Below are 26301 nucleotides of genomic sequence, written 5' to 3' on the forward strand. Positions count from 1 at the left end.
AGATGTGCTTTCAGGCCCAGGTGTTTTGGATTGCACAAAGGGATACTATGTCTATGATTTTTTTTTTTCAGCGACCTTATGATATTTTAATTATTTGTCATGGAAAGGCGAAGTCTGGTTAGAATAAAGCACAAATGGAAATGCCTACATGCATGAAAGGTCCAGAAGAAATAAAAGACTGAGAGCAAGAAGAAAGGTCTCCATGCTGGCCAAGGACATGATGGAGGGCCATCATCTGCGTAAACATTGAGGAAAGTGTTGTTTGCTGCAGGAGCCAGAGGCCAGACTCCAAGAAACTGACTCCTGGAGTTTATAAAAGCTCAGTCCAAAAGCCAGTTCATCATCACGAGCCCAGAGGACCTAAGGGACTGGACAAAAACTCAATACCCAAAATACTCAATACTTTCTTCATCTTCCACATCACAAAGTTGTCCTGGCAGGAGGGCCTAGGCACACACAGCAATAGCTCTTATGAGAAGGAGTAAAAAACTCAGGAAAGAATGAGTGTGGGTGACTGAAAACAGTTTGCTTGACTTTGCTATCCCTTTCCCTTCCTAGATGGTCATTCACTGAGGGTTTTTTAATGTTCGTTTCCTACAAAATGATATAACTAGTGTCACCAGTTCTCAGAAACAAACAACTCCTTACCCACAGGATGAGCTTTGGGTCCAGAAGCACCCATTCCACCCTAGGCACCAATCCTGAGTCTGCAGCAGGGGGACACGCTGAGGCCCTGGCTTGGGTTAGGTCACACCTTCTCCAGCAATGGGCAAAGTTTAGATAAAATCACTGGTCTGTTGTACTGAGAAGGCCTACTAGTCTGTAACAGTGGTCTCTGCTGGACCTGACCACATGTGATGCCCATAGTCACAGAAACAGCCAAAAAACATGGGCCCATTCAGCTTAGCAGCTGTACAGGGAAACAAACAGCCACTGCTCTGCTCTGCTCCAAAATCCCCCTTATCTTCTGCAGGAAAACCTTTGAAAAACAAGGCACTCTGGAACATCTCTGGGTTTTTAAAGAATTCTTCAAAAACCACAGATGAAAGCCAGGGCTCTCCTCAAAGTGTATCAGTGCAACCGTGCCTCTCAGCAGTATTTCATCTGAATGCTCCCTGATTATAAGTGGGCTTGGTCCACTTGTGGAGTGGGGAAGTGCCATCCCTCTATCACAAATGTTCAAGTGAGACACAAGCTCTGCTGTGTTTTTCAGTTGTGCACAGAAAAAGAGAGCTGAACATGGAATTAAGCCCAGTTTTTGAATGGCTGTTCAGTACAGTAAACAACAGACCATCTCATCACCTGCAGTAATCACAGGATAACTTGCTTTTCTTGCTTAAAATGTAAACCTCAGACAAAAAGCAAAGCACCAAGAAGTTCTAAAAGGAACAGATATTCTGTTTCTGGTAATCACCTTCTCAGTTACACTGCAATCACATCGAAAGGTGTAATAAAGATAAAATGTGTATTTGTGCAGAAAATTCACCCGCTGTTTCGTAAAGCAAATGGTTTTCTCTGTGTTTGGTAATGCATCAAACTACTTTGGCCTTTCTTGCTGCAAGACTGCTTTTCTCCTGAATAGGAATAAACAAAACAGGCTGGAAGGAAGAAACAAAGGTGATGAGCATACACTGAGCAACTGTGACACCATCTGCAGTGATATCCATGTGGTTTTTGTCTGTATTGTAGGTTACCCATGCCCAAAGAACTGGTGACACAAGACCATGAAAGGGTCATGGACACACTCCCATGCCCACCTCTTCTCAGCTCCAGCTGCTGCTCCTAACCCAAGCTGTTGCTGAAAAAGGCTCGTGGCTCTGCTGGCAACCAGCGCCCAACATCAGTGTGGCTTCTTGAGACCAAGAGAGAAAATTAGAACAACTGCTTTGCCTGGGGCTGTATTTTCTCCCCTGTCGCTGTAGCTGAAGGTGACTCTCAAGCCTGAATACTGCAGAAATATTACCTGTGATGACTCATTACACTGTGTGTCCTGCTGGGACCACTCCCAGGTTGTTTTTTTGGTGGAGCTGGATATCAAGGGTGTGAGGTTTGAAAATAAGGGCTTGTTTGGTCACACCCCATGAAAGGGAACACTGTCCACTCCAAGCCCATTGGTGTGCTCTGTTTTCTTTACATACTTCATGGTTAAAAAAGCATAGCCTGATTAACACTATTCAGTTTGAAAGATTAGTAATTCATGAATATTTAGGAAGATCACAGTACATCAGTACTTCAAATTCACATCAACTGCTTTGATTCCACTCTTCTTTCTGTTCATTAGGTATTAGCATTTCTGCATAATCTGCTTTAACAACCCATCTTGAAACATACAGCACAGGAGGAGTCATCTTAAGTCTCCAGTGAGAAACAAGCCAACAGAGATAAATAAAATGGCTGAAAATGTTGAAATGGGTGCAGTCTTTTGTTTACATGGCTCAAAACTAACACTTTTGTTAAGTGATGATGTGTGCAAACATCTATAATCCAGTGCTGTCAAGCCCTGGAGAAAATCAAATAAAAAGGTTATTCTGGTAAAGCATGTAGAAAATTGCAAGCCTGCAATACAATCTGTCTTTGAGCTGGTTTGCATTGTGTGCTAAATGATGGGCTACAATCTTGTAAGGGACTTAATCATGTCACATGATCAACCACAGCTTAAAACAACAGCCAAAACATACTTTCCTCTGAAAGAAATATACCACAAAGACAAGGCAGTAAATGGAGCAAAATGTGTGAGTTGATTATTAATAAGTGGTTTAATTCAAAAGCTGCATCTCCTCTTTTCAACCAAGCAGTAGGCAGCTGACCTCATCAAATGCTGAGGACCAGGTACTTGGCAAAGACATCAGTGGAGACACTCAGCCGAGGGTCCAGCCAGCCCAGCTGATACAGTTCAGCTCTCAGTTGATACAACAGTATATTGGAATGTAGCTATTACATTTTCATCTGCAGGTGCTCTTCTTTCAAGGGCCACATCCCATTCTCTTTCATCCCATATACCCTACACTGTGGGTGAGTGACCACAAGGAAACAGAGCCTGGTCTGAGGAGTGAAGCAGTGATGCACTGGCTTCAGTCTTCTGCAGTGCCACTGATGATGTGCTTGAAGGAGAATGGAGAAAATTTGTACCCGGCTCCCACGTAGAACTTGTTCTGAAACTCCACCCTGGGGAGGAGCAGAGGAAGGCGTCAGTGCTGCTCACGGGCAGGATCTACTGGCAGCCAAGAGGCTTATACATGGCACCCATGAGAAGAGGGAGGCCACGATAGATAGTGGCCTCTGAGACAGGACATAGGCTCTTTCTGGATCCAGCAGTGAGACACAGGCAGCCCAGGGAGCAGCCTGGCATGCATCGGCTTAGACTTTCCATCAGCCAGCCTGGAAATGCTTGTTTTGAGGCCAGTCAGCAGAACTTTGCCTGCCTAGTAACCTGCTTCCAGCAGCTCTGAGAGCTGGGATAACCACCTGCTGGTTTAACACTCCGGTGGGAGACAGACATCTCCCGCGCCCTGCACAATGACAAGCACCTGCACCCTGGTTTTCCTTGTCAGTGTTTGTGGTTTATGGTGGGACATTACATGATGAAAAAACCACAGCTTGGCTGCTCAGGCAGGAAGACGAGTTATGGTGGTGGTAAAGGGTGTTTTGCCACTTTGGTCTCGCTTACATACTAGCCTGACAGCGCATCTGCACTGCTGTCCTTGCCTGCACTGACATCCAATTAAGGCAGATATGAGCTAACTTGAAACTGTTTTGCCACAAAGCCAAACCAACCTGAGCTGATGGCACAAGTGTTGACCCAGGTTTTCATCAGGTTTTGTGCCCCCAGCTGAACTCTTCCTGCCCTAGGCAGTCCCAGCCATATAGTTTGACAATAACCTTTGACAGTAATTTTGTTTGATGGTAACCTTGGGTGGGATACACAGCCAGTGGAGAGGCTGTAGAGCCTTTGAGCCTTGTCATGCAGGTCAAAGTGGCCTTGCTGGCTCTGCACATTTACCAGGACAGAACTGCAGGTTCCCATTGGCCTCACATGCTCACAGCCACCACAGGCACAGGAGGACAAGCAGGTTGCTCCAGAGAGCAGCTCAGAGCAGGGAGTTCTGACCTCCCTTTGGAGGAGTCTCCCTCGCTTCACTTGCCAAAAGCAACTGATGTTCTAATGCACAGGTACTAGTACAGCGTGTCTAACACTGGTTGACGGGGCCACCTGTGTCCACAGCCTGATCCCTTCCAAAGACTGCTCCAAGAAACCTCCAGAAGACCACACCACCTACCAGTGCAGACGCAAGGCATGCAGGAAGGCAGAAAGCCCCTCCATTACCAGCAGGATGGCCACTGTCAGCACTGCAAATGCTGCAAAGATAATGAAGATGACAATGAGGCCTATCCAGCCACTGCTGCTCAACCCGTTATGCATCACCATGGTCCAAAGTACTTCTGACAGCTCTGTAGAAACAAATAAAGGGAAAACAGTGCTGAGCAACAGCTGTGGACAGACATGCAGTCTGCCAGCTCACCCATTTTTCCCAGTCAGATGAATTGGCCTAGGATAAAATGCACATGATAGTAACATATACATGACAGTGATCATATATGGCCACCTTGCCTCTCCATGATGACCAGGGAAGGAAAGTGGATGCAGCTTGTTTTCCATTGCTCCTTTTCACTGTGTTAGAAGCTGATGGTGCTGTTTTGGCTTAACTTTGCATCACAAGTCCATGGAAGCACACTACCAAGGCTTCTGTTAGCCTGTCTTGATACACTCATCAGTATAATTTACGCTTCCTTAACATGGCAGGTAGGCAGTAGGTGCAGCCTTCTAAGACTGCCTGCTGCTAAATCCCAGTGAACATGATCGATTGACATAGTCAATACACGTGCAGATTAGGATACAAGCTGCACTGACTGAACCTAGCTAAGACTCACAGGAGATATGTAATTCCCACTTGTTCTCCAAATCACTTCTCCTAGGGTGTCATGGAGATTCTGTGGTGGGGAAAAAACCCCAGACAATTGGCTGGTCCCACACAAGGCAGGATGTATTTGTGTTCAGGTTTCTTGCCATGCTCTTAAAGATTTTTAATTTTTTTTTGTGCACAGGTTTATATCAACATTCACAGCACTGGTATATCTGACATGTACTCTTAGCTCAAAAACATATTCCTAACTTAACTACCCCAGTCACACAGGAGCACATGAGCAATTTTTCTCTTGTGATATAGGCAAAGCAAGGATTTAGCCCAGGTCTTCTACGTCTGGATGCTCCAACCACCAGTTCAGCCTCCCAGGGATCCCTTCCAATTGCTGCTCTCAGGAAAAGAGAAATCTTGTTGATGTAATTTTGTAATGCTGCAAAGGAATATGGTGGTTCTCCAGGCAGAATTCATAGGACTGCCCTTAGCTAAACTTTTTAGTTGGTTTATTTTATTTTATTTAGATATCTGTCCTCCATGTAAAGCTAATGTGTATTAGCTTCCACTCAACTCCTACTAAGCTCATTTCTGTGTCAAGCAGTACAGCTCACCCCTGTCAACCCATGGCACGCCACACCCCAAGCCCTCGCCTTTTTGTTTTCATTTTTTGTGTGCTCAATTCTTTAGGGCAGGTGCAACTCCTAGCCAGAGGCAGTACAGGAATATTAATAAAAAACATTTCAGAAAAATTAGAGATGTTGAAAACCTGAAGTTCCAGCCTGAGGCAGTTTCTAGTATTTGAGCATTTGTTTTTATCATAAATCAAGGCAAAAGACATTGAAATGCTGTACATTTTTCATGGAATGTAAGGTTCCACTGAATGTCGCTGGAAAAAATCCCAGTGAAAATGACAAATTCCAGAAGCTCTTGAACGAGATCTTTTCTTTCTAGTTTGCTGAACAAAATCAAAATAACTGTTTCAAGTAATTTTGACATTTGTCTGCATACCCTGAGGCTACAGCAAGTGCTTCTTGGAAAAGAAGCTATGACTCCCATACTGCCTTTACCTCCATGGACTGGACTACCCATTTGGACTGCACCACCCACTGTGCCACACACCGTGAGGACTATTCCAGAGGGGTGGCTACAGAGCAGCGTGGGAAAGGGGCCCCAGCCAGTAAATGCAGTCAGGAGCTGACTCACACATAGCTGCCAGGGATCACCACTGAAAACTGAGATGGCCACTGTGAAATGCTTGGATTGACCCAACCTGAAGCAAAATATCCTGAGACACAAATGGCCACAAGGAGAACTTGGATTTCATGAAGAAATCCATGCAAGAATACTCAAACACCAGCAGAAGCAGTGATCAGCACGGAGTTGCTGGTCAGGAAACTAACAGGTGGACAATCACTCACGTGCATGGGCCAAGCTCAGCGCCCAGAGCCGCAGGTAGGATGCTGTGTTGGAGATGCAGCCAAGGCAGTATTCAATGGTGTGGATAGCTTGGTGGACAAATATGTCTCCAAAATTGAACTGAAACAACATAAAACCAAACACATTTTATTAGTTCCTAGTTCAGGACTTTCTGGCTAACAGAGCAAAACTCCACAAAAGGCTCTTCATACTCCTTCCTTTTCCTTGCTGTGTCCCAAGCAATGCAAAGATATTTCTCAGGTAAAGGGACTGCTCTGAAAAGTGTCCATTCTGTATGACTTTCTCCCTGGAGAAATACAATTTCAGTGAAAACCAAATGCTCGGGAGACAGCTCATATTCCACTCTTACAATTTCAAATATTTAAATGTCAATCCAATTGCTAACAATGTGATTTCTGATAGAGACATAAGTCCTTAGGTAAAATAGTGGCTTTCAGACTATCTGCCTATGGGCATACACATTTTGTGAGATATCACTGAATTATTGTGTCTTATAATAATGAATAAGCAAATCCGTGAAGATTCTCTGTGACTGGGAACAGCCAGCAATATCCACACTCAATATTGTTGATACTCCCAACTGCCACAAACACTTCTGTTACTTTTTCCTGGGCTGTTGCCTACTGCAGAAGCCAGAGAGTATCTGCCAAAGGAAGACTTTTCTCCTTAGTCAACAGTTCTGTCTTCCAACTTTTAAATTCTCCTTTGCAAAATAAAGGGAGGAAAACTCACTGACTCTTGTGAAAGAGTTGACCTTCCCTGGGTGCAATGTGGAAATGAAACAACCACCCCAGAGAAAACAAAATCTTGAGGTTTGTAAAAGCTTGAGGTTTGTAAGAATACCTGCCACCACCACGCAAAACTGAAGGAAAAATTTAGGGGAATTATTTCAATGAAAATTCAAACCTCTTTCTGTTTGGAAACACAAAGTGCTACAACAGTGTGTGTTGACATCTTGTTAAAAAGAAGGGTTGACAACTCTGAAAAAGTCTTCTGCTTGACTTCGTGTCTTCTACTATTGTGTCTGTCTTGATAATTTTCTGCCCAAATTTTCTTACCTCTTCATCATCACCCTCATGTCCTTCATGGCCACCACTGTGGTCTCCCTGGGAAGCTTTCTTGGAGTGATTGGTCTCCTGGACATCTACCTCATTTTCACCTCCAGGGTTTCCTGAGATGGCTTGAGAACGGATCTTTCAGAAACAAAATGTAATAAATCTTTTGTGACATGCTACAGGCTGATACCAAAATGAAGAAGTCCATGGCACAGAACTCCCTCAATTACCTCATGATGGGTAACACATGAAGGATTATATCATCAACATGAAGACAATTCAAAAATAGTCAGTCATCCTGGACTACAGAAATTGAATATTCCCATGGATATTAGGCTAATAATACCTAAATATTTTCCATCCTAGAGCATTTTCCAGTGCTTTCAACTATTCTATAGCTAGTTTCTAGTCTCACAATGTATATCCTTTGACCCCACCATAGGAAAGCCCATCCCTTTTGGCAATTGAGAAAGCTGATGGTCTCAATCAGATGGGTGCAAATCAAAGGAACTGGCATCAAGTGAAAGAGCAATGAAGCTGGAAAGGATCATGTGACTCGATGAAGGTCACACATTTACTTGTGACCTTGTTTCACTTTAAATTGACAAAAACCTTATGGCAACCCATCTTCTCCCTGTAATTATTCCTTACGGAGATTTTCTAGAGGCCTGAATAACCTGATCTGAGTCTCACTCCAGAAACAGCAGCACAGCATGAGAATAGCCCTACATCATGTAACAGTCCTCTTATACAGCATAACCAAATATGGACCTCATGGCTTTGCTCAGGTTCTGTCACTCTTTATAGCTTCCGGGAGGTTTCATGGGAAGGGTCTCATGACAACATATTGTTTCCTATTGCAGCAGTAATCACTGTCACACCCACTTTATCTTTGCTTTACCTGAATGTCAGCATAGAAAACAGACTTTGTTGCAAACATATAAATCTGGGGGAATGTAAGATGTGATCAGACAGCTAACATAAGAAAATTAGGAATGGAAATATGGGGACACAATAGGAGGAAGGGAAAACCTGTCAGATGTTGCTAGCATAAAAGCAGGAGATGGAGTCAGCCGTGTCAAGCTTCCATCCAAATCCCAGAAGAATGACAAAATAAGAAATTACAGCACAGAGGCAGGGCTACAAAGGTCTCCAAGGGACCTGGCTTTCAGTTATAGGTCAGAAGTGACTGTGTTGTAAAAGGTCAAGCAGCACAGCCAGCATCTCTTTCTTCAAATGGAAACATCTGTGCCCTATAAAAGGCACTCCAGGCACTAACTCTAACTACAAAGAGAAGTAAATCTTGACAGACAAGTAAAGTCCTATTAGTGTAATAAAGGAGAGAACTAATAACTGGGAAACTGCAGCTGCCACAGTTATGTGCTGCAGAGCTGGGCAAACCACAGAGCCCATGGGAAGGAGGGCTCTGTTAGTGTGAAGGCAATCACTTGGGGAAGAAAGCACTGCTAGAAAGCGGGCAACAGGTTTTAAATCAAGCTTCTTCTTTAAGCAGTGTTTTCTCTCCAATACCAGGACTATCAGAAATGCTCCATTTCTACAGAGCAGCTAACTGGTGGTTAGTGGTGATTACGGACTGACAACTGAGGTCTTTGCCCTGTCTTGGCTTTACCAGAACTTCAGTCTTTCTAAACTTTCTATGATTTTGGATATGACATGAAAGAGCTTGATGTCAGCTTAACAAATAGGGCATGGCCTTGTGCACAAAGCTCCTGCTTCCAGGGATATGTTTTCTTCTCTGGAGATATTTAAAAGCTGATTGGACACAATCCTGAGTAACAAGCTCTAGGGGACCCTGTTTGAGCAGGGAGGATGGACTAGATGACCTCCAGTGATCCCTTCCAAACTTAACCATTCTGTAATTCTAGTTTAGATGGCTCAAACATATCCATACACATGACCTTGGTGTATGTGGCATAAAGCACACTTTGAACTCATCAGCGAGAGTCTGAGATCAGAGAAGAGCAGAATTAGATCACTGCAAATGAGTTTTGGGGTCTATCTCCTCATCCTTGCCTCTGCTGTACTGAATCACCCTTGACTGATCCACATCCCTTACCATGCGCTGTGCTTTCTGGTGGTTGGCTCGGAGGATGAAAGGTTTAATTAGGAGCATCCAGGGAACAGCAATCAGAGCAAATATGACCAAGAAACTCTGCACTTCTTTCTAAAAGACAAAACAACAACAAGAGAAAAAAGTTACCTTACTTCCTTTGGCTAACTATATTTATGGTTAGAAACCTGATTCTGTAAAATGGTATTTTTTTTAATACAACAGATATACTCTCTGCTTAGTTGTGTAACTTCTGCTTGTAAGGACATGAAAATAAATGTATACTGCTTAAGGCTCCAGAAAGCACTTCCAGATAGAGATGGTTGGAGATTTGGAGGTGAAAGGCTTTCATGCTGGAAAGGGTTAGTTTACCAAAACCCAATGTTACGGACTTGAACCTGGCTGTCCAGTGTCCCAAAGGAATGTTCTAATTGTTGTGGGAGCCAGTCAGTCTGCCTTGCTTTGATCACTGTGGCAATGCTACAGTAAGAGCCAAGTCATTTAAATCTTGCACTGGATTTGCTCTAGATTTGCAATTCCAGAAGGGAATTGAATTCCCATAGCTTAGGCTCAGTACCACATTGTCCCCACAATATAAGGTGTGCTTTCAGTGCAGTATGGCACCCCTATTGCTGTCCTAACATAACTGCTTGTACTTCAGGGAAAAAAATTGCAACAAAACAAAGAAAACCCTTAACTACAACTTCTGCGTTTTCTTAAAGCTGGCTCAGACCTCAAATCACCTCATGATTTGTCTCATACAATATTGCATTCAGACTACCCAGGTGGATGGCACAGACTGTTATTGGTGGGGCAAGGAGATAGGAATCTGAGAAAAAAAAATTGCCATCTTGGGAAAGCTTTAGGTTGTTACAAAGCAAAATGTTACCCAAGGACTTTTTGAAGGCTGGGAAAACTGTGTTTTACCAAATTCCCTCTGAAGCCTTAACACAGTTACTTGGAACTGATTGGGACTCTCTACTAACTCTGACTCCCCAGCAGCCCTAAAACTGAGCTCACGCTGAAGTGCCAGAGTGTGCAACTGTATAGAAGTAGATGCACACGTGTGACTGGATGTTGCATTTGTTTGCATATTCTTCATTGATGTTGCTGATATAAAATCAATCAAGAAAAAAAAATAATTCCATGTTTCGACCAAATAAATAGAGATGACTTTTAAGGAAGTTTTTTCTTAGAGGAGATTTTTTTGATGGTACTTTTGCCCTTTTTTTTTTTAAGTGAACTCCCCAAAGGAGATATTTCTGACAAGAAGCTGCCATAAAATCCTCTAGGTGCTTCTATTTTTTTACATGAAGCTGTGAAATATTTGACTTTTCCAAAGAAGAAATAAGAAATTATGAAGGGAGGGAGATGTCTCACTAGCATCGTGACCAGACTTCAGGACAGCACATCTGTAACACCCAGCTTTGCATCCGTAATCACCCTTCTTTCCTTTTTTCACCAAAAGTGTCTTCAATTGCACCATCATTCTTGTAAGGATAACACTAAGAATGACGTTCTCTCTGCATCACTGATTGATAGCTTCTCTGTCCCACCTGTCTACAAGGCCAACACAAATACCAGAAGAGTAAACTTCACTTCTGTGACAGGAACTTGCGATTGAGATTCTGAGCCTGTTCCCCATATCCTTATGCCCACTCTCCACAACACCCACTGCAAATACAAAAACAACTACAGTGGAATCAAGCTGCTTGATCCATACCTGATGCAGATACAGTGGAGCATTTGAAGTGTCACTATAATTGAACAGAAACATGTTGATGAAGTGGATGAGGATGCTTGGTGCACTCTGGGATGAGTGGACATCAAAATGACACCATTTGAAAATAATCATGAAGACCAGGTAGCCAAAAAGAGAGATAATAAAAATCATCTCTGGAATGAACTGAAGGATAATGTTTATATATTTCCTGAAGTAGCTGGAAAAAATCAGGAAAGATAACTACAATTAATACACTAGGTATTAATATAAGTTTGCACCCAAGTATGGCAGTACTGTACACTACTTAGTCTTTGGAAAACAACCTAATGAATATACAAATGTCACTAGCCAAGAAAGACGTCTGTAATTACAGGCTATATCAATGAAAGCTATTGTTTAAATATAAGATCTTTGTTGTACTGATTACCTTCAGATTTTTATACTTGACCTACCAGTATCTCAGCACCTCAAAACATTACTACATTGAAATAGAAGCCAATTTTCAAAAAATGGCTAGTTTACAAAGTTAGCATTATACTCTGAGGAAGGTCAGAACCAGTTATGTAGGGGCAGTCCTCTCTGTCACCTGCAAACGTTTCTGTCCTTGAAGGTCACTACCTTATTTCAGCTTTGGAGAGTCTCTCAAGACAATAGTGTCAGCCCCTCCACTTTACCATCATGTCTTTTTTTTGTTGCAAAATATAGAGGCAGAGATGTAGACACACAGACCCACAGATCCTGACCAAAGGCCCACTAAGCCAGGTGAAAGTCACACACACACATACTCGGCAAGATTTCAGTGTACTTTGGTTTAGACCAAGAGAGCTTGTCTTTTGAGAGAAAAATTGTCCATAGTGGGAGGTGCTATGTATTTTTAATTTAGTGTATTTCAGTATTTCTGCTATGTGTTTTTGATTTAAAGTACTTCAGTATTTCTGCAGAATCAAGAATATAATAAAGTTAAAAAGACAGTTTATCCAAGAAAATCCCTGCAATGTAATGGCTGTGCTTCAGACTTAGCACTGTATACCAACCACAGTGTGAGTCAGTCAGTGTATGGGGCAGCTCAAGTCATCAGTCAAAGATATGAGGCTTTCTTTGAATGAAGGACACTAGTTTAGTGAGGAGGGCCTGTGTGCTGCAGCAACAGCCTTGGTGAAACAAACTTACATGTGGTTGAAGAGACTGAGTATGACCCCAAAAATCATGTGCACAATCCCTATGACAACCGACATCTTCATTTTGTAAGAGTTCAGGAAAGTCAGCTTGTTTGATGCAACATTCCAGATCTTCGGGGAAAGGAGCAGAGAAAGAGAGAGAAGAACAAGATTTTCAGGTGTTTGATCAGTAACAGACTTGTGGAAGTTGTTGCTTTGACACCATCCATTTACTACACTCAGTTATAGTAAGAAGATAACAAGTAATGGAATTCTAATTGTTCCATATAATACTTTTCACTCTCCCAAGCTTCTCATCTAAAAAGTATAAGTATTAGCCTTGTTTAATAGAGGAAACAACAGGAATGTAATATGATTCTACGACTTTGCTTCAACCCTCCAGAAACCAATGCAAAGGCTGGTAGCAGAACTTTTTCTGTGTCATTCCTTGTCTTTAGGCTGTCATCTTCTTAAGCAAAGATGGAAAGGCATGAGAAAATCCCTCCTGCTGCTAAGGAAATTTGTTCCACCCTCACCAGAAGAGTACTGAGAGCAGAGCATTTTCGAATGTTTTGTTTTTTTAAGAAAAAAAGCTCTTTCCAGCTCTTTGGTCATGGAGATCAGCATATCACCTGCCTGTCTGCAGTAACTTTTCAGTTATGTTAGGACAGTAACCATATGTCTCTTCTCAGTCCTGTCTTTTTCGTGTTACAAAGCTTCAGGGTTGCTTCTTCTTTCCTCTAAAACTTCCTAGAATCCCTAGTCTTCTGTTGTCAGAGACAGTAAGTAAATACCACTTTCCAGACTCTAAGTATAGTACCTGAACAGAAAGGAGGAAGACAGGATTATTTGGAAGGTGAAACATTAGCTTATGCACCTTTGTCCAACATGCTTTGTCCCCACTTATAGGTACAGAAGACTGCCTAGCTTCTTCGTCTCAGGGTGACTCTTTTTTTCCAGGATACACCTCAGTCATCCCACCAGGATTTGCAAAATGCAAAGAGCCATCTGTCCTTCTGGGCAGATGACATGGATAATTTCAACAGAGAAGGCCACATGGGGGCTGATGCTTCCAGTCTACCCCTTCCCGACCAGAATTTGTTTAGCCATCCCTCCCTCCCAGCCAGGGGTCCCAGTCTCTTGAGTTGGCAGAAGCCAAGTTGGAAGTAGTAGTCTAGATAAACCTAAATCAGGGATGTGTCAGGGCAACATACAGAAAACTCAGCTGCTTCTGACATGGCTTCCTAAACTGGACTGCCTACATCCTGGGCAGAACTTTAGAGCTGAGTTTATAAAAAACTTACTACAAGGTCAACGTCTCTGAAAAGCAGGGGAAGCCAATGTTTCTTTTTGTGACCAACAAAAATGAGAGCGCATTCAGTAGGGAACAGAGGTTAATTGGCTAATGCAAAGTTTGAAAGAGGAAAGCATGATGTTAATAACTACATTTCAACACATGATCAAGACAGAATGGCAAGAAAAATGCAAGGAGGACACAGAGAAAATGTGGATAAGTTAACTAATACTGGCCTTTACTTTACACTTCATACAATAAATAGACTGCATCAAAATTGGGACTTTGCCTTCAAACTGGTATCTCTGGAAGGGGTTAAACACCCAAGTAAGGAAACTGAGTCCATCAGACTGTTGATTGAGCGGAGACTGTAGCACAAGACCACCCTCCAGCAAAATCAAAGATCCTTCCTTCTTGCCATTTTGCTGCTGCCTGTGCAAAACCATCAGCTATATATATCCTTAATATATATCCTTAATTGCTAAATAAAAGCATCAGAAGGACTGATGAATGGGAAGAGGGTAGTGGTTAATGAAGTTGTATCGAATAGTGTAGGACCTGAGCATGATGTAAATGGTATGGAATAAGGGGTGAAATGTGCTGGGTTTGTCTGGGGTAGAGTTAATTTTCTTCACTGTGACTAGTACGGGGATGTATTTCAGGTTTGTGCTGAACACAGGCTGCATAATATAGATGTTTTTGTTATTGTTGAGCAGTGCTTACACAGAGTCAAGGCCTTTTCTGCTCTTTTTACTGCTGTGCTGGCGTGGAAGTTAGGGGTGCTTGGGAGGCTGGAAAGAGACACAGCTGGGGCAGGTCACCCAAACTGACCAAAGAGATATTCCATACCATGTGACATCAGGCTCAGTATATAAAGCTGAGGGGAAGAAGGAGGAGGGGGAGGGACATTTGGAGTGATGGTATTTGTCTTTCCAAGTAATCATTACGCATGATGGGGCCCTGCTTTCCTGGGGATGGCGGAACACGTGCCTTCCCATGGGAAGCAGTAAATTCATTCCTTGTTTTGCTTTGCGTGGCTTTTGCTTTCCCTATGAAACTGTCTTTATCTCAACCCACGAGTTTCCAGGCTTTTACCCTTCTGATTCTCTCCCCAGTCTCACCGGTGGGGCAATGGGCAAGAGGCTGTGTGGGGCTTGGCTGCTGGCTGGGGTTAAACCACGACAGCTCTGTAAAGAACAGGCAAAGATCAAGAATTGAAAAGCGCAGCTTCAGGAGAGAGTGCAGGGAGCTACTGATGTACCTGATATGTAGAAACAGGATTGAAATACAAATTATCTTAGAGCAATTTAATTTAATTACCGGATCTATTCCAAATGGATATGGATTTCCAGAGTAGACTCCTGGGACTGCTGGATCCAACTGCAGCACTGTATTGTCTAGAAGCACATCGTTACTACAACAGAAAAGGGAAATGACCTTTGCAGCTTAATCTCTCCATCTAAGCCTATGGTATATTTACGCGAGGTGTGCTGAGGACTACCACATGATATCTGTATCCAACTCCAACCTCTCTATGACCTGTTATCCTGCACTTGTGTGCACGTGAGTGTGTAAATGGGCCTCACAATGACAGTCTCCATCACACTGATAGTTCTCTATGCATCAGTCCTGGACACCTGCAGATTTTTATGCACATCAGTGCCTGAACAAACAGGCGTGTTCCCAAGGACTCTACATTTCCATTTCAATAGCAAGTTCATCTGTGTGTGTCAGACAAAACCTCTGATTCATTCATGACTGCATCCACAGCAGGGAGTTCTTCCCTTCCCCACACAAACAGTCTTTCTTTCCAAGCCTACGTGCTCCATTTGCTGTGGTTTCACTTCTTTCCTATATTTAGCCACTTACTTCCAAGTGTTATTTTTAAACATGGGGATGATATGCCAGGAAGAACCAAAGAAGTTGAACGATTTGGAGAAGCAGTCATTATAGATGAATCCAGTGTACATGGAAAATATGCCCATGAGCAGGATCAGGTAGCGCCCGCTGAAAAAGGTATTCCAGATCTGCAGGAGGAGAAGGCAGTGACAGCGACCAAAGTACCCACAGGTCCACCAGGTGGTGGCCCTCGGCCAGCAGGAGACATGATTGTACTAATCTATATACATACAATTATTCAGAGGAGACTTTGAGTCGCTTGGGCCCATCTAGGTCTATGTGTCTCAGTAGTCATAATTATTTGCCAAATTTCTACCTCATGAGTATCTTCAAAGAATCTCCTCTCAGCCTTTGGGAGGCTGGATGTCCCCTTTATCAAATGGGGCTGATGAGCCTTTTTCTATGCTTAAAAGGTGCATCAGCTCCCTGGTACTCACCTCATTAGTGCTTTTCTGGGCCAGAAGGCTCTTCTCATTAATGACCATCCAGAGTGCAAAGCCCAGCATGACGGCACCATGGCCACAATCCCCAAACATCACCGCAAACAAGAAGGGGAAAGTAATGATAGTGTATGGAGCTGCAGGAAGCAAAGGATGAAAAGCTCAGTTCCTTCTAAAAAAAAAAAAAAAAGACCTCAGCAGAGAAGTCGTCTACCCCATCAGGCCATTCCTTACAGCTGCTGCCCTTAAAGGCCTCCCTGATCCCTCCCCTACTCACCAGGCAGTCAGATCTAGTGCAGAACTAGCTTTACCATCAGAAAGATTGTCCAGTTGTATGACCTGTATCTTCCTAGCAGTTTTCTTGTCTCACCATAATAAGCACCACTGTAGAGAACTGCATTCAGTTTTGCAACGCCATAACGTACTTGAAGTTCACTACCATGTTTCTCAATCTGTTCAGCCTCAACAATCTGAGTTAATCTGACCCTTTTCCATGGGTCCCAATTTCTAGGCATCTCTTAATTTGCAGTGGTCTCTCTGAGATTCTCTACCAATGGCTTCACTCTTTTGTCAGGTCCTTTTGGCCTTTTTTGCCTCAACACAATGAGCTCAACTTACATTTGTCTTATGAGCTTCATTCTTTCCCTCAGAGCTGCTACCTCACCATTTTTTCCCCATCTCATATTTGTATAGTTCATTATTCCCATCACAAGAATGGGAAGAAGACCAACAGCCAAATTCTTTGCTTGAGAAAATACATGCCTATGCACCAAAGAGTTCCAATATGGTTCAGATTTCTTGATCAGCAAAGAGTACACATTTTAGGATGGTAACAGAGCTCAAAGACTTAACTTTGGCTCATGCAAGCCAGGTGCAGGTAGTTGAATGTTTCTCACCTGGGTTCATCTCCCTGTAGTTGCCCACACCATATGCATCCACAATGTTCTGAAATCCAGCTGTGAACTTGTTGGTCCTGTTGAAGGTGGGTGGTGCCATCCTGGTGTGTATGGCAGTAAGGATAGGGGCAATCGTAGAGCCACTGCGCTCCTGCAAACCCAGTGACAAGGGCAGACACAGTCAGAGTGGCTAGGAGAGAAAAATCAGCCCCACAACACCACAAGCTGCGTCCAATCATGCACAGGCAGCGACAAGAAAGCTGGGCTCAGGAGTTTTATATCTCAACCCTTTCTCTAATATCCACATTTTTCTATTTTCTGTGCTATTGATTTGTTCAGAGAAAGATGCCAGTACTGCTGGCTCATGGACCAGCTAAGATTTAATGCTGACCTTAAACTCCCTGAGTCCAAGTGATCATACAACAACCTCAACTTAAAACGGAGAAGGTAACCCAGCATTATGGTAACAGACAAGTCTGAACATATGCTCATAAACATATGCTTATAAACAATGCAGTTTGCGTGAGAGCTACAAGGACCCAAAATGTTGGTCTCTTACCATTCCTTGATGGAGAGCTCTTTTTATCCGGTCAGCATCAGCCACTGGGAACCAGATCTCTGCAATGACACACTGCTGGGTGACGTCGATGTTACAGCAATTCAGGATGTGGTAGATAGCCTTGATTTTCTTCACTTTGATACCCCAGGACCACAAATTGGCTGCTGCCTCATACAGCAGTCGCTGGCGGTGGGACTCAGTTTGTGTCATCACCTGTAAGCATAGCATGGGCAGCACTCGAGATAGGGAAGCAAGGGGGCATGATCTACTCAGTAGTTAATTGGAGAAGGCAGGTGGAAGAGGGTTGCAGAAAGGGAATGATTTGAATGAATGAGTGGGGTCTCCTGTAGGGCAGTGTGTGCAGGTCTGGACACAGGAGCACTCGACACCGGGTGCACAATGCTGCTCACTAAGGACTCTCCCTGGATGGTCCCAAGTCACTATCAGCGTAGAGGAGGTCACTGGGAGTTACTGAGCTGTGGAATTGGCTCCTTGCCCAGTTGCTTATAGACTTGCCACATCTCACTACACACTCCCACCCTGACATCTCCCATAGGCAGCTCTGTGCCATGAACTTGGGGTGTATCACACCCACAAGCTAGAGCCACCATGGCCCCGGAACCTCCATGCCTCATGTGGCCAGCACAACGCTGCTGCGTAAGTGAACGAAGGAGATAATGTGTTAGGAAGATAATCTGTGTGGTCTGCAGGTGCTAAAGAAATCTGGCTGCCCATGATGCTCGTGAGTGAAAGCAGTCCAGTTTGGAAGCGGACTTGTGTGCAGGCTTGGCAGTCACAGGCATTCACAGAGTGGGTGACAGCAGGATGCCAACTGCCAGATGGACCACCTCAGGCTAACAGGGTGCCCGTTCCTTCCTAACTCAAGACCCACTGACTGTCATGTGTCAGGATACACAGGGAGGAGTCCCTCCGAAAGGTGTGAAGTCCTGATACAGTGTACAAATATATAAGCTCCTGAGCACCCACAGCAACTAAACTTGTAGTTTTCAGCCCCATAGTAAATATTGGAGACTTGTACTTCTATAACAGCAGTCTTGGGTTTCCAATGCTAATGCGATAAGCACCCCAAGATTTTGTCAGTAAAGAAAACTTAATGTAAATATAAAAGAAATCCTTAGAGTCCCCTCTGAGCCTTGTACTACAGTTGTGACTGAACAACTTTGCAAGCTGCTGAGGGCAAACCATGCTCTAAGAGCTAGACTAATCTTGAACAATGTGCAATTTGGTTACAATACCTGTAGCCTGCTGATGATCTTATATTCCACTCTTTAGCCCCATACTATAAGGTCTAAATCTTTGGCCTTTGCATGGAGAACAGCAACAAGTAGTTTTTAAGCCACTCATGGGATGCTTTCCCCCAGCAGCTCTCCTGGAGGTTGTAAATGGGCAGAGCAGAGCGCAAGCACTGGCCTTTGCAGCTGGCGGGGGCACCACTCCTGGGTTGGTGGCTTCATTCCCAGCCCCTGGTCAGCTCTGCACAGTCAGCTCCCAAAACAAGCCTGGGGTCTGGCCATGGCCAAAGGGTTTCAGACAGGACAAGTATCTGTGTAGGTCCCACTTGCAGGGTTCAATCCTCAGTGAAGCCGCTGCCACTTACTGTGTTTAAATCCTCAATCCTTGTGTTGACTCCATCAAGCATTTCTCGGCGCTCGGTGGCAGACTCTGGACAGGGATAGACTGTGGCACGAAATCTAGCCTCAGTAAAAGAGAAGTGAGAAATACCATTTATTTGACTGAATTTTCTTCCTCTGTACTCTTCTCAGCTCAAAGGCAGGGAAACTGGACTTCATTCCTGACCAAGTAGTATACTCTGCTTACATACTACACAGATGTGTCTGGTCTCACAGAGAAGTCTAAAAGGGTACACTTATCACTTTATGAGAATAAAAATCCCTTCACCTGTTCTAGCTGAAAAAAACCTTCCTGCCTCAGGTGACACACAGTAGCTGATATCACACAGTGGTCAGTACTAACATGTAGGCACCTCCCTTTATGCCCACAAGCTGCTTCAAATGCAAAGAGTCCCAACAAAGCCCACTCTGGCAAAGGCAGCCCTGCTAACACGGTAGCCAACAGATGTCCCTCTTGCACTGAGGCTGGAAAAATATCATGTCCCTATCTCTCTGCACTACCCTCTCGCAGGCACTGGGAGAAGGCACCAGCTGAGCTACTGCCGCACGGCAAGCAAGCGCCCTTTGTGCCGGCAGGCTGCGTAAGTAATTAACCCTTGTAAAACAAACAAACCAGGAAACAAGGATAAACAAACAAAATACTATTTCCAAGATAAAACTGAAGGAGGATGGCTGGCTCTTGGCTTCTGGTCCGCCTGTTTGGCTAGACAGCTTGGGAACAAGGAAAGGATGTGGGTAAAGGTTTTTAAACACCTGGTGGTATCTGTCAGCTTAGATATGCCAGGCTAGTATAAATGCTTTTATAAGCTTCCCACCAAGGTTCTATTTGGGACATTCAGCAGGTTTGTTTAGTGTGGTATAACAAGGACTAATGCGGGATTCTAATACATGAGTGAAAGTCTTACTTCCATGCAAGTGTTGTACGCTGCTTTATCTATGGTATGCAACATGACCTTCCTTAGTACAGCTGCAAGTCACCCTGGTGTAGAGGTGCTTGCACCGGTACAGCACACTGCAGTGTTGTACAGCCACTGCATGGTCTTGGTACAGCCAATTAGAAATTGGTTGCATGTCTCTCTGAAAAGCGTACAGCTACCTCTCCTGCCCGCAAAACAAGTCCCAGAGGACAATTCCTGCATCACAGCAAGCTCAAGGAGCTCCCCCTAGGACCTTGTAGATCACAAGGTGCACTGCTGCAAGACTCTGCACCTGCAAGCCTGAACTGAGCTGAGCTGCTGCAGTAACTAAAACAACAGAGATCCCTCCTTTTTTTCCTACTCGGTTTGTTCAGTGATAGCTAGTGCTTGTGCCACTCCTGCCACTTTAATATTGCCCAACAGACCTGCAGGAAGAGATCCCTCCTCTTTACAGAGTGGGGATCTTCTGCCCACCTAAGGCAAAGTGTTTCCACCCTTCTGTCATGGAGGTACACTGAGTTAGGGTTGCTGAAGGGCTGCCTTTCTGCACGTGAGCTGAATTAAAAGGCAATGTAATAGGGTCATAGGGGTCTATCCCTGCTTAAGAGACAAAAATGTTCAGGCTCTGTGTAAAAATAAGCATCACTGGCTTTGTCTGAGCACAGGATATTTCACCACCTGCTCTCCAAAATCAGTTCCAGCACACACACAAGTGAGGACAGTTGCAAATTGAACGAAACATGCTGCAGTTTCCTAGCGATCAGCCCAGAGCTGTGTGTAATGACAGCACGTGCTCTTCAGCTAAACTTCCCTTTCCAGAATTGAATTTCTCCTCACTCAACACCTGATATTCGTTTCCAAAGGTTATTCACCCCACCTAATTATTTCCATCTTCTTATTCTTCCCAGCTCTTAGTTCATCTTTAATAAGGATTTTTAATCAAACTTGAAAGCTTATTCCTCCATGCTGTACAGTTCCCCCGTTCCCAATAACGTTATTGCAGCAGTGCTGCTTTGATCTTTTAACAGCCATTTTGCATACTGAGTATCAGCTTTGCCCTAATGGCACACACATCTCTGAAAGCTCCAGGAGAATTCAGCAGGGAATCCTTACATCGATAAACCCAGTTTAGTATTCACATTAGCACTGAGGCAGCTGCAAGAAAAGGAGGAAAAGAAAAATTCTTACATTTTCCTCCTCCCTACTCCCTCTACATCTTTCACTAATAAATTTGTGCACGGACTTAATACTCATGAAATTGGCAGACTAATGTTACCAATTAGAGTCAAGCAGGGACTACAAGCGTAACCTGAGGCACACAACTCTGCAAACAAATCTTAGCCTGCCTTGCAGGAGACTGGCTAAGACCAGTCCCATGATTTTTGCAGGGTATTTACTGGTCATGAATGATGATTTAGTGATAAGCAGAAATGTCCTGCTGGGGCTGGAATGACACTGACACATTTGAATTAGGTATAGTTAACCCTGCCTTAAAGATGGCCAAGATCAAAATGTCTTGGCCTGGGTACCAGGGGCAGCTGATGGCCCACAGAGCACAAAAGGATTAATACATTTAGAAACCTGCCACTCAGCAAAACATCCTTATGTGTGTGCATATTAACAAGCAAAAAACTTGAAAGGAAGAAGGAACATAAAGGATGATTTCAAGTGTACCCTACTTAGCTGGCAACAAACAAAACCCAGTGCAGTAGGACTGCAAAGGGCATCCTGTGAATCTGTCTTTGGTAGGTATGTTTTCCTTCAGTTACAAGAACCCAAGAGAAACCAGCCTAAGTTCTTTTCTATGAGCCTACTGCCACATCCACACTAGTTCCCAAAAAATGTTCATGTCATGATCCCCCTGCAGGGATCTGCTCACATTTCCAGCACTGCCTGGCCCCTTGCTCCCACCTGCAGTCCACTGCAGAAGGTTGTGCCTATGGTCTGGAAGATTTTGGAGTCAATCAATAATGAAAATGCTGACAGGCACTGCATTGCTTGTTCTTTTACTCTCATCGCAGAAAAAAAGTCTTGGGCTTTTGGCTGTAGGGAATTTAAAATGCTGCAGGGGAAAAAAAATAATAATCCAAAATGAAGCACCTGCAGCACTGTGTGGGATTGTTCAGTTGGGAGAAGGCTCTGGGGAGACCTTATAACAGCCTTCCAGCACATAAGCAGGCCTACAGGAAAGCTGCAGAGGGACTTTTTACAAGGGCATGTAATGATAGGACAAGGGGGAGTGGCTTTAATCTGAAATAGGTTAGGTTTAGGCTGGATATTAGGAAGAAATTCTTTACTGTGATGTTGATGAGGCACTGGAACATGTTGCCCAGAGAAGTTTTGGATGCCCCATCCCTGGAAGTGTTCAAGGCCGGGCTGGATGAGGCTTTGAGCGACATGGTCTGCTGGAAGGTGTCCCTACCCATTTGAGGGGAGTTGGAACTAGAAGATCTTTAAGGTCCCTTTCAACCCAAACCATTCTATGATTCTATGATATGCAGGAAATTGTAATCCAGAAGGAGAATGACACTCACTGAAAGCTCAAAGACCACTGGTAGGAGCAGACTGATCCTGCACAATGGCTATGGCAGAACTCCCTCCGTATCTGAGGCTCAGGATCAGAAATCAGTGACTGAGAGCTGGGAGTCTTCCCTCAGCTGTCCATGATTGCTTTATAGACAGATGCCCACCTCAGGAGGGCTGAATTCTCACAGGATGAGAGATTGCCCTCCACTGCCTGTAAAAGGTATCTTGGAGGGCCCCATTTCTAATGCAGGAATTGCTAATAGTCCCCAGGGTTCTGTCACTTCACAGGACTGCAGTCAGTTATCCCAGCTGCATGAAAGATCTACCTGTTTTTATTCTGATTGAAGGCAGGATGTAAGGAAAGACCTGCCCTGAGTGCAGATATCAGAGAAGAGCAATTGCTCACCCCCTCCCTGTGACTTTCTACAGCCTGCAGGCTGTCCCTTCTTGGCCAAGGGGCCATACCTGAAATGGGTTTGGTGACAGCAGATAGATCCTCTCCTCAAATCTGATTTACACTGCAACAAAGCCCATCGGTCATCAGTGTTATGAAAGAGTAACAAAATATTCAACCTGAATTATCTTTTCAAGATGCTTAACAGGGTGGAAACAAGTCAAGTTGCATGAAGCTTTCATTTCTCTCCTGGGCTCCTTCTCTGATTACACAGATATTGCTCAAAGGCCTTGGGAAAGAGTTGAATAAACTACAGCATCATCTTTTTATGAAGAAATGCAGGAAGGTTTGAGAGCAAGTTGGGGATTACCATGTTTCCAGTCCCCAAGTTAGGGCCCCTGATTTTCAGGGAAAGGGTGCTGAGTATTCCTTATCAACAGTCCCCTTTTAGATGTTCCAAATTAAAAGCCTAGCAAATGTAAGAGCTGTAAGTCATTTTGTAAAATTTAGGATCTTGATTTCCAAGTGCCAAGGTGATGGATATCTTTCATGATTAGGGGCAGAAGAGCTGAGAAGGAGAAGGGGGGTTCTGGTGTCAGAGCTGACAGATGGAGATCTAATCTCTAGTTCCAAATTCAGCCAGCCTGGGCTGCCAGGTAAACACCTCCATGGGAGTCATTGTGGCTTGCCCACAAGCCTGCCTTACCCGTCACAAATCTTCTTGACTTTTTGTTTAAGCTGCTCTCCTTGATAAAAGATAATGAATACATTCTTCTTCACCTCTTCTCTCTGCAACAAATTAAAGCAGAATTTAATGCACCCAGGGTCCCGCACAGAAAAGTTGATGGGATTTTTTTGGCAGCCTCTCCGCTGGGTTGTTCTTTTCCCTCAGTCCCAGGTGAGGACAGCCACAGTCCATCTCCACAGTGGTCCCCATAATACAGCCACCCTGCCAGGCCCTACACGCATATTAACCAGGCAGGAAAAAGAAACCACCTCGATAGCAGCAAAAGGGGAAAGCAATGTCAAAGAAACTTCTCCCATCCTCAGACTTTCCCGCTTTTCTTCTACAGGCTGCCTTCAGACACCCAGCTCTGGTGAGGCAGCTGGTGTTGCAGCATGGCCAGGGCATGAGTTTGGTTTCTGCAGGTCACAGCCATGGACGCAGGGCAGAGTAAAGCAAAACCAGGTTGGTACCTACCGTCACAGGGTCCTCCATGGGGGTGTCCATTTCAGTGTACCTCAGGTAGATATTTCCCCTGCAGGCTCTCCACAGTAAACGCTCAAAGGGTATCATCCTTTCCCTCCTTATTACCCCTGCCGTGAATCTGAGCGGAGTTACAAGATAAATAAATTACAAACCCATCCTAGGCCTTTTAGGACCTTGGTAATGCACACGATTTTACAGTCTTGTGTTTTCTAGCCCGGGTTCTGCTGCTGATGATGGCACTTTTAGGAAAACTTCCTTCCTCAAGCCTGGCTTTTATGTCAACCTACTGATTTAATTCTATTGTTCTTTCCTTAAAAAAAAAGACTTTCCTAGATCAACAGGCGAAGGAGAAGATACAACTCTGGCCAGAAATGGAGGAATGGGTAGATGCTCAAAGTCACATGAACAGAGAGTGCCTGAATTACAGAGGTAGGAGAGAAATTTTGAAGTGGTCCTTTATCTTTATTCTCTCTTGTTTTCCTTTTCCTGGAAAGCATTAGACTGCACCTCTGAAGTGCAGCATGACACGTTGGTATACAGCCACCAAGGCCAACACCCTGCAGACATAATCTCTGCTCGTAACGGAGTTGAACAGGATTTCAGAATTACCAGAATAAGCAGCTAAAAACACCAGCCTGGAAGAACAGCAGTGAGTTTCACCACAGCTGTCTGATGTGCGAGGGAAAGCTGTTTGAGTATATGCTGTCCACCAAACTGCCATCAGCAATATACACAGTGGTGTTTCAACTCTCCTAACTCTCACTCTTAGAGCAACTTCCTATCACTGGCAAAGCCCAGTGCAATCCCATGGCTTTTTGCTGTGGTTAGACACCCATGCCTGGAGTATCCAGATGTTCGAGCCCAAAAGTCACAGGTGAGATGCTGTAAGACAACAATTTTCAGTCAATACCTTACTAAGGGGTCACTAGAATTGGTCCATTTGTCCCACTGACCCATAACCTGACCAAAGTTTCAATGATAATTTCTGAGGGCACACTTTTGACTTCATGAAACAGCTATACTGAAGAGGCTGGTGAGCAACCTCTGCTAAGAAGATGAAGGAAACTGTGCCAATGTCACAGCAATGCAGCACAGGTGGGAAGTCTGGCCAAGCCGTGGCCCATCACCAATACACACCCCAGCTTGGCAGCAGCAGCAGCAGGAGTGCTTCTCAGCTCCAGCAGTCCAGATGTGTCCTCACTGAAGAAATCATCCGGCAGATTGGTTTCTGCCTGGAAAACATTAGTTTTGAAAAGCACTATTCAGCATTGCCAGTTTGAAAACTATATTCACATTTTTCTCCTGACATTTTTTCCCCTAAAGGTATCTTTCCACAGAGGTTTAGACCAAAGGAAAAACAATAAAAGTAAATTATATCTTAGCAACTGAAAAGCATAAATGCCATTTTCAAAGAGATCTGGGAGCCAAGTTCTCAAGCCCCATTGACTTACAGAACAATGCAGGCTCCAAAGTGACTGAGGTGCTTTTGCAAACGTATCTTACTGGCTTTTGACTGAAAATTAATAACAGCAACATACATCAAATGAAAGTGTCAGTACTTTTAAGAACCTTCCACATCTCTGCTGGAAGAACAAAGAGGCCTCTCACCTCAAAGAAGTCCTGGGTTTTCTTCAGCAGATGTTTGAGCTCTGTCAGTTCAAGGAAGTTCTGCTTCAGTGTTTGCTGGTTCTGGTTGGCTTCCAGAAGCTCAGCTTCAAGTTTCTCCAGCACTGTCTGTTTAGGGTCCAAGCACATCCAGAAAAACTCTGAAGCAGATCAGTGGCCCTTTATCAAGCTGATACCAAATAGCAAGCTAGATATTTTTTTCCAGGGGAGAGTGCAGAAATATTCAATGAGTACTTTGATAAACCCTTTTTGCAGGAAGATATTCACCAAGGCTAATGCATCAGGTTTCCATTGCCAGCACTCCCTACTGGGTGTGTTGTCCTCTTCTGACATTAGAGTTCTGATGCATCTGACCCAAGCACAGGCAGGTAAGTGGGTGTGTTGGGTAAGTACTTCAGCCTGTCTCAGTGTCTCTGTGGCTCCTCACAGGACATCTCAGACCCCAGGCTGACTGGATGTCAGTCTACAGGCAAAAAGTTAGATGAGGATGTGGGACCAAGAATGCACTAGAAACCAGCTTGCTTGTGAA

At 44.1% G+C, this 26301-nt stretch overlaps 1 protein-coding gene across 3 annotated transcripts in view; it reads right to left on the minus strand.

Moving 5' to 3' along the window:
* Window positions 1–2386: 2386 nt before the first annotated feature.
* Window positions 2387–26301, minus strand: part of ATP6V0A4 (ATPase H+ transporting V0 subunit a4) — a 28359-nt gene continuing 4444 nt past the window's right edge. For 2 of the 3 annotated variants that reach the window (XM_027654414.1, XM_027654417.1), the window contains exons 5-21: window positions 25755–25880; window positions 25284–25378; window positions 24138–24264; window positions 23643–23725; window positions 19066–19159; window positions 17448–17660; window positions 16889–17039; window positions 15990–16129; window positions 15523–15680; window positions 14974–15067; window positions 12373–12491; window positions 11203–11419; window positions 9486–9593; window positions 7412–7546; window positions 6335–6452; window positions 4278–4449; window positions 2738–3165 (exon numbers count right to left, since the gene is read on the minus strand). In XM_027654414.1, the coding sequence (XP_027510215.1) occupies window positions 3072–3165; window positions 4278–4449; window positions 6335–6452; window positions 7412–7546; window positions 9486–9593; window positions 11203–11419; window positions 12373–12491; window positions 14974–15067; window positions 15523–15680; window positions 15990–16129; window positions 16889–17039; window positions 17448–17660; window positions 19066–19159; window positions 23643–23725; window positions 24138–24264; window positions 25284–25378; window positions 25755–25880 (2244 nt within the window). In that variant the 3' untranslated portion in view covers window positions 2738–3071. Of the gene's footprint in view, window positions 2501–2737; window positions 3166–4277; window positions 4450–6334; window positions 6453–7411; window positions 7547–9485; window positions 9594–11202; window positions 11420–12372; window positions 12492–14973; window positions 15068–15522; window positions 15681–15989; window positions 16130–16888; window positions 17040–17447; window positions 17661–19065; window positions 19160–23642; window positions 23726–24137; window positions 24265–25283; window positions 25379–25754; window positions 25881–26301 lie in introns of those variants that run through there. The other variant, XM_027654427.1, reaches the window with a different exon arrangement.

The sequence above is a fragment of the Corapipo altera genome, unplaced genomic scaffold (assembly GCF_003945725.1).
Source record: "Corapipo altera isolate COAL_440 unplaced genomic scaffold, ASM394572v1 1, whole genome shotgun sequence".
NCBI lineage: Eukaryota > Metazoa > Chordata > Aves > Passeriformes > Pipridae > Corapipo > Corapipo altera.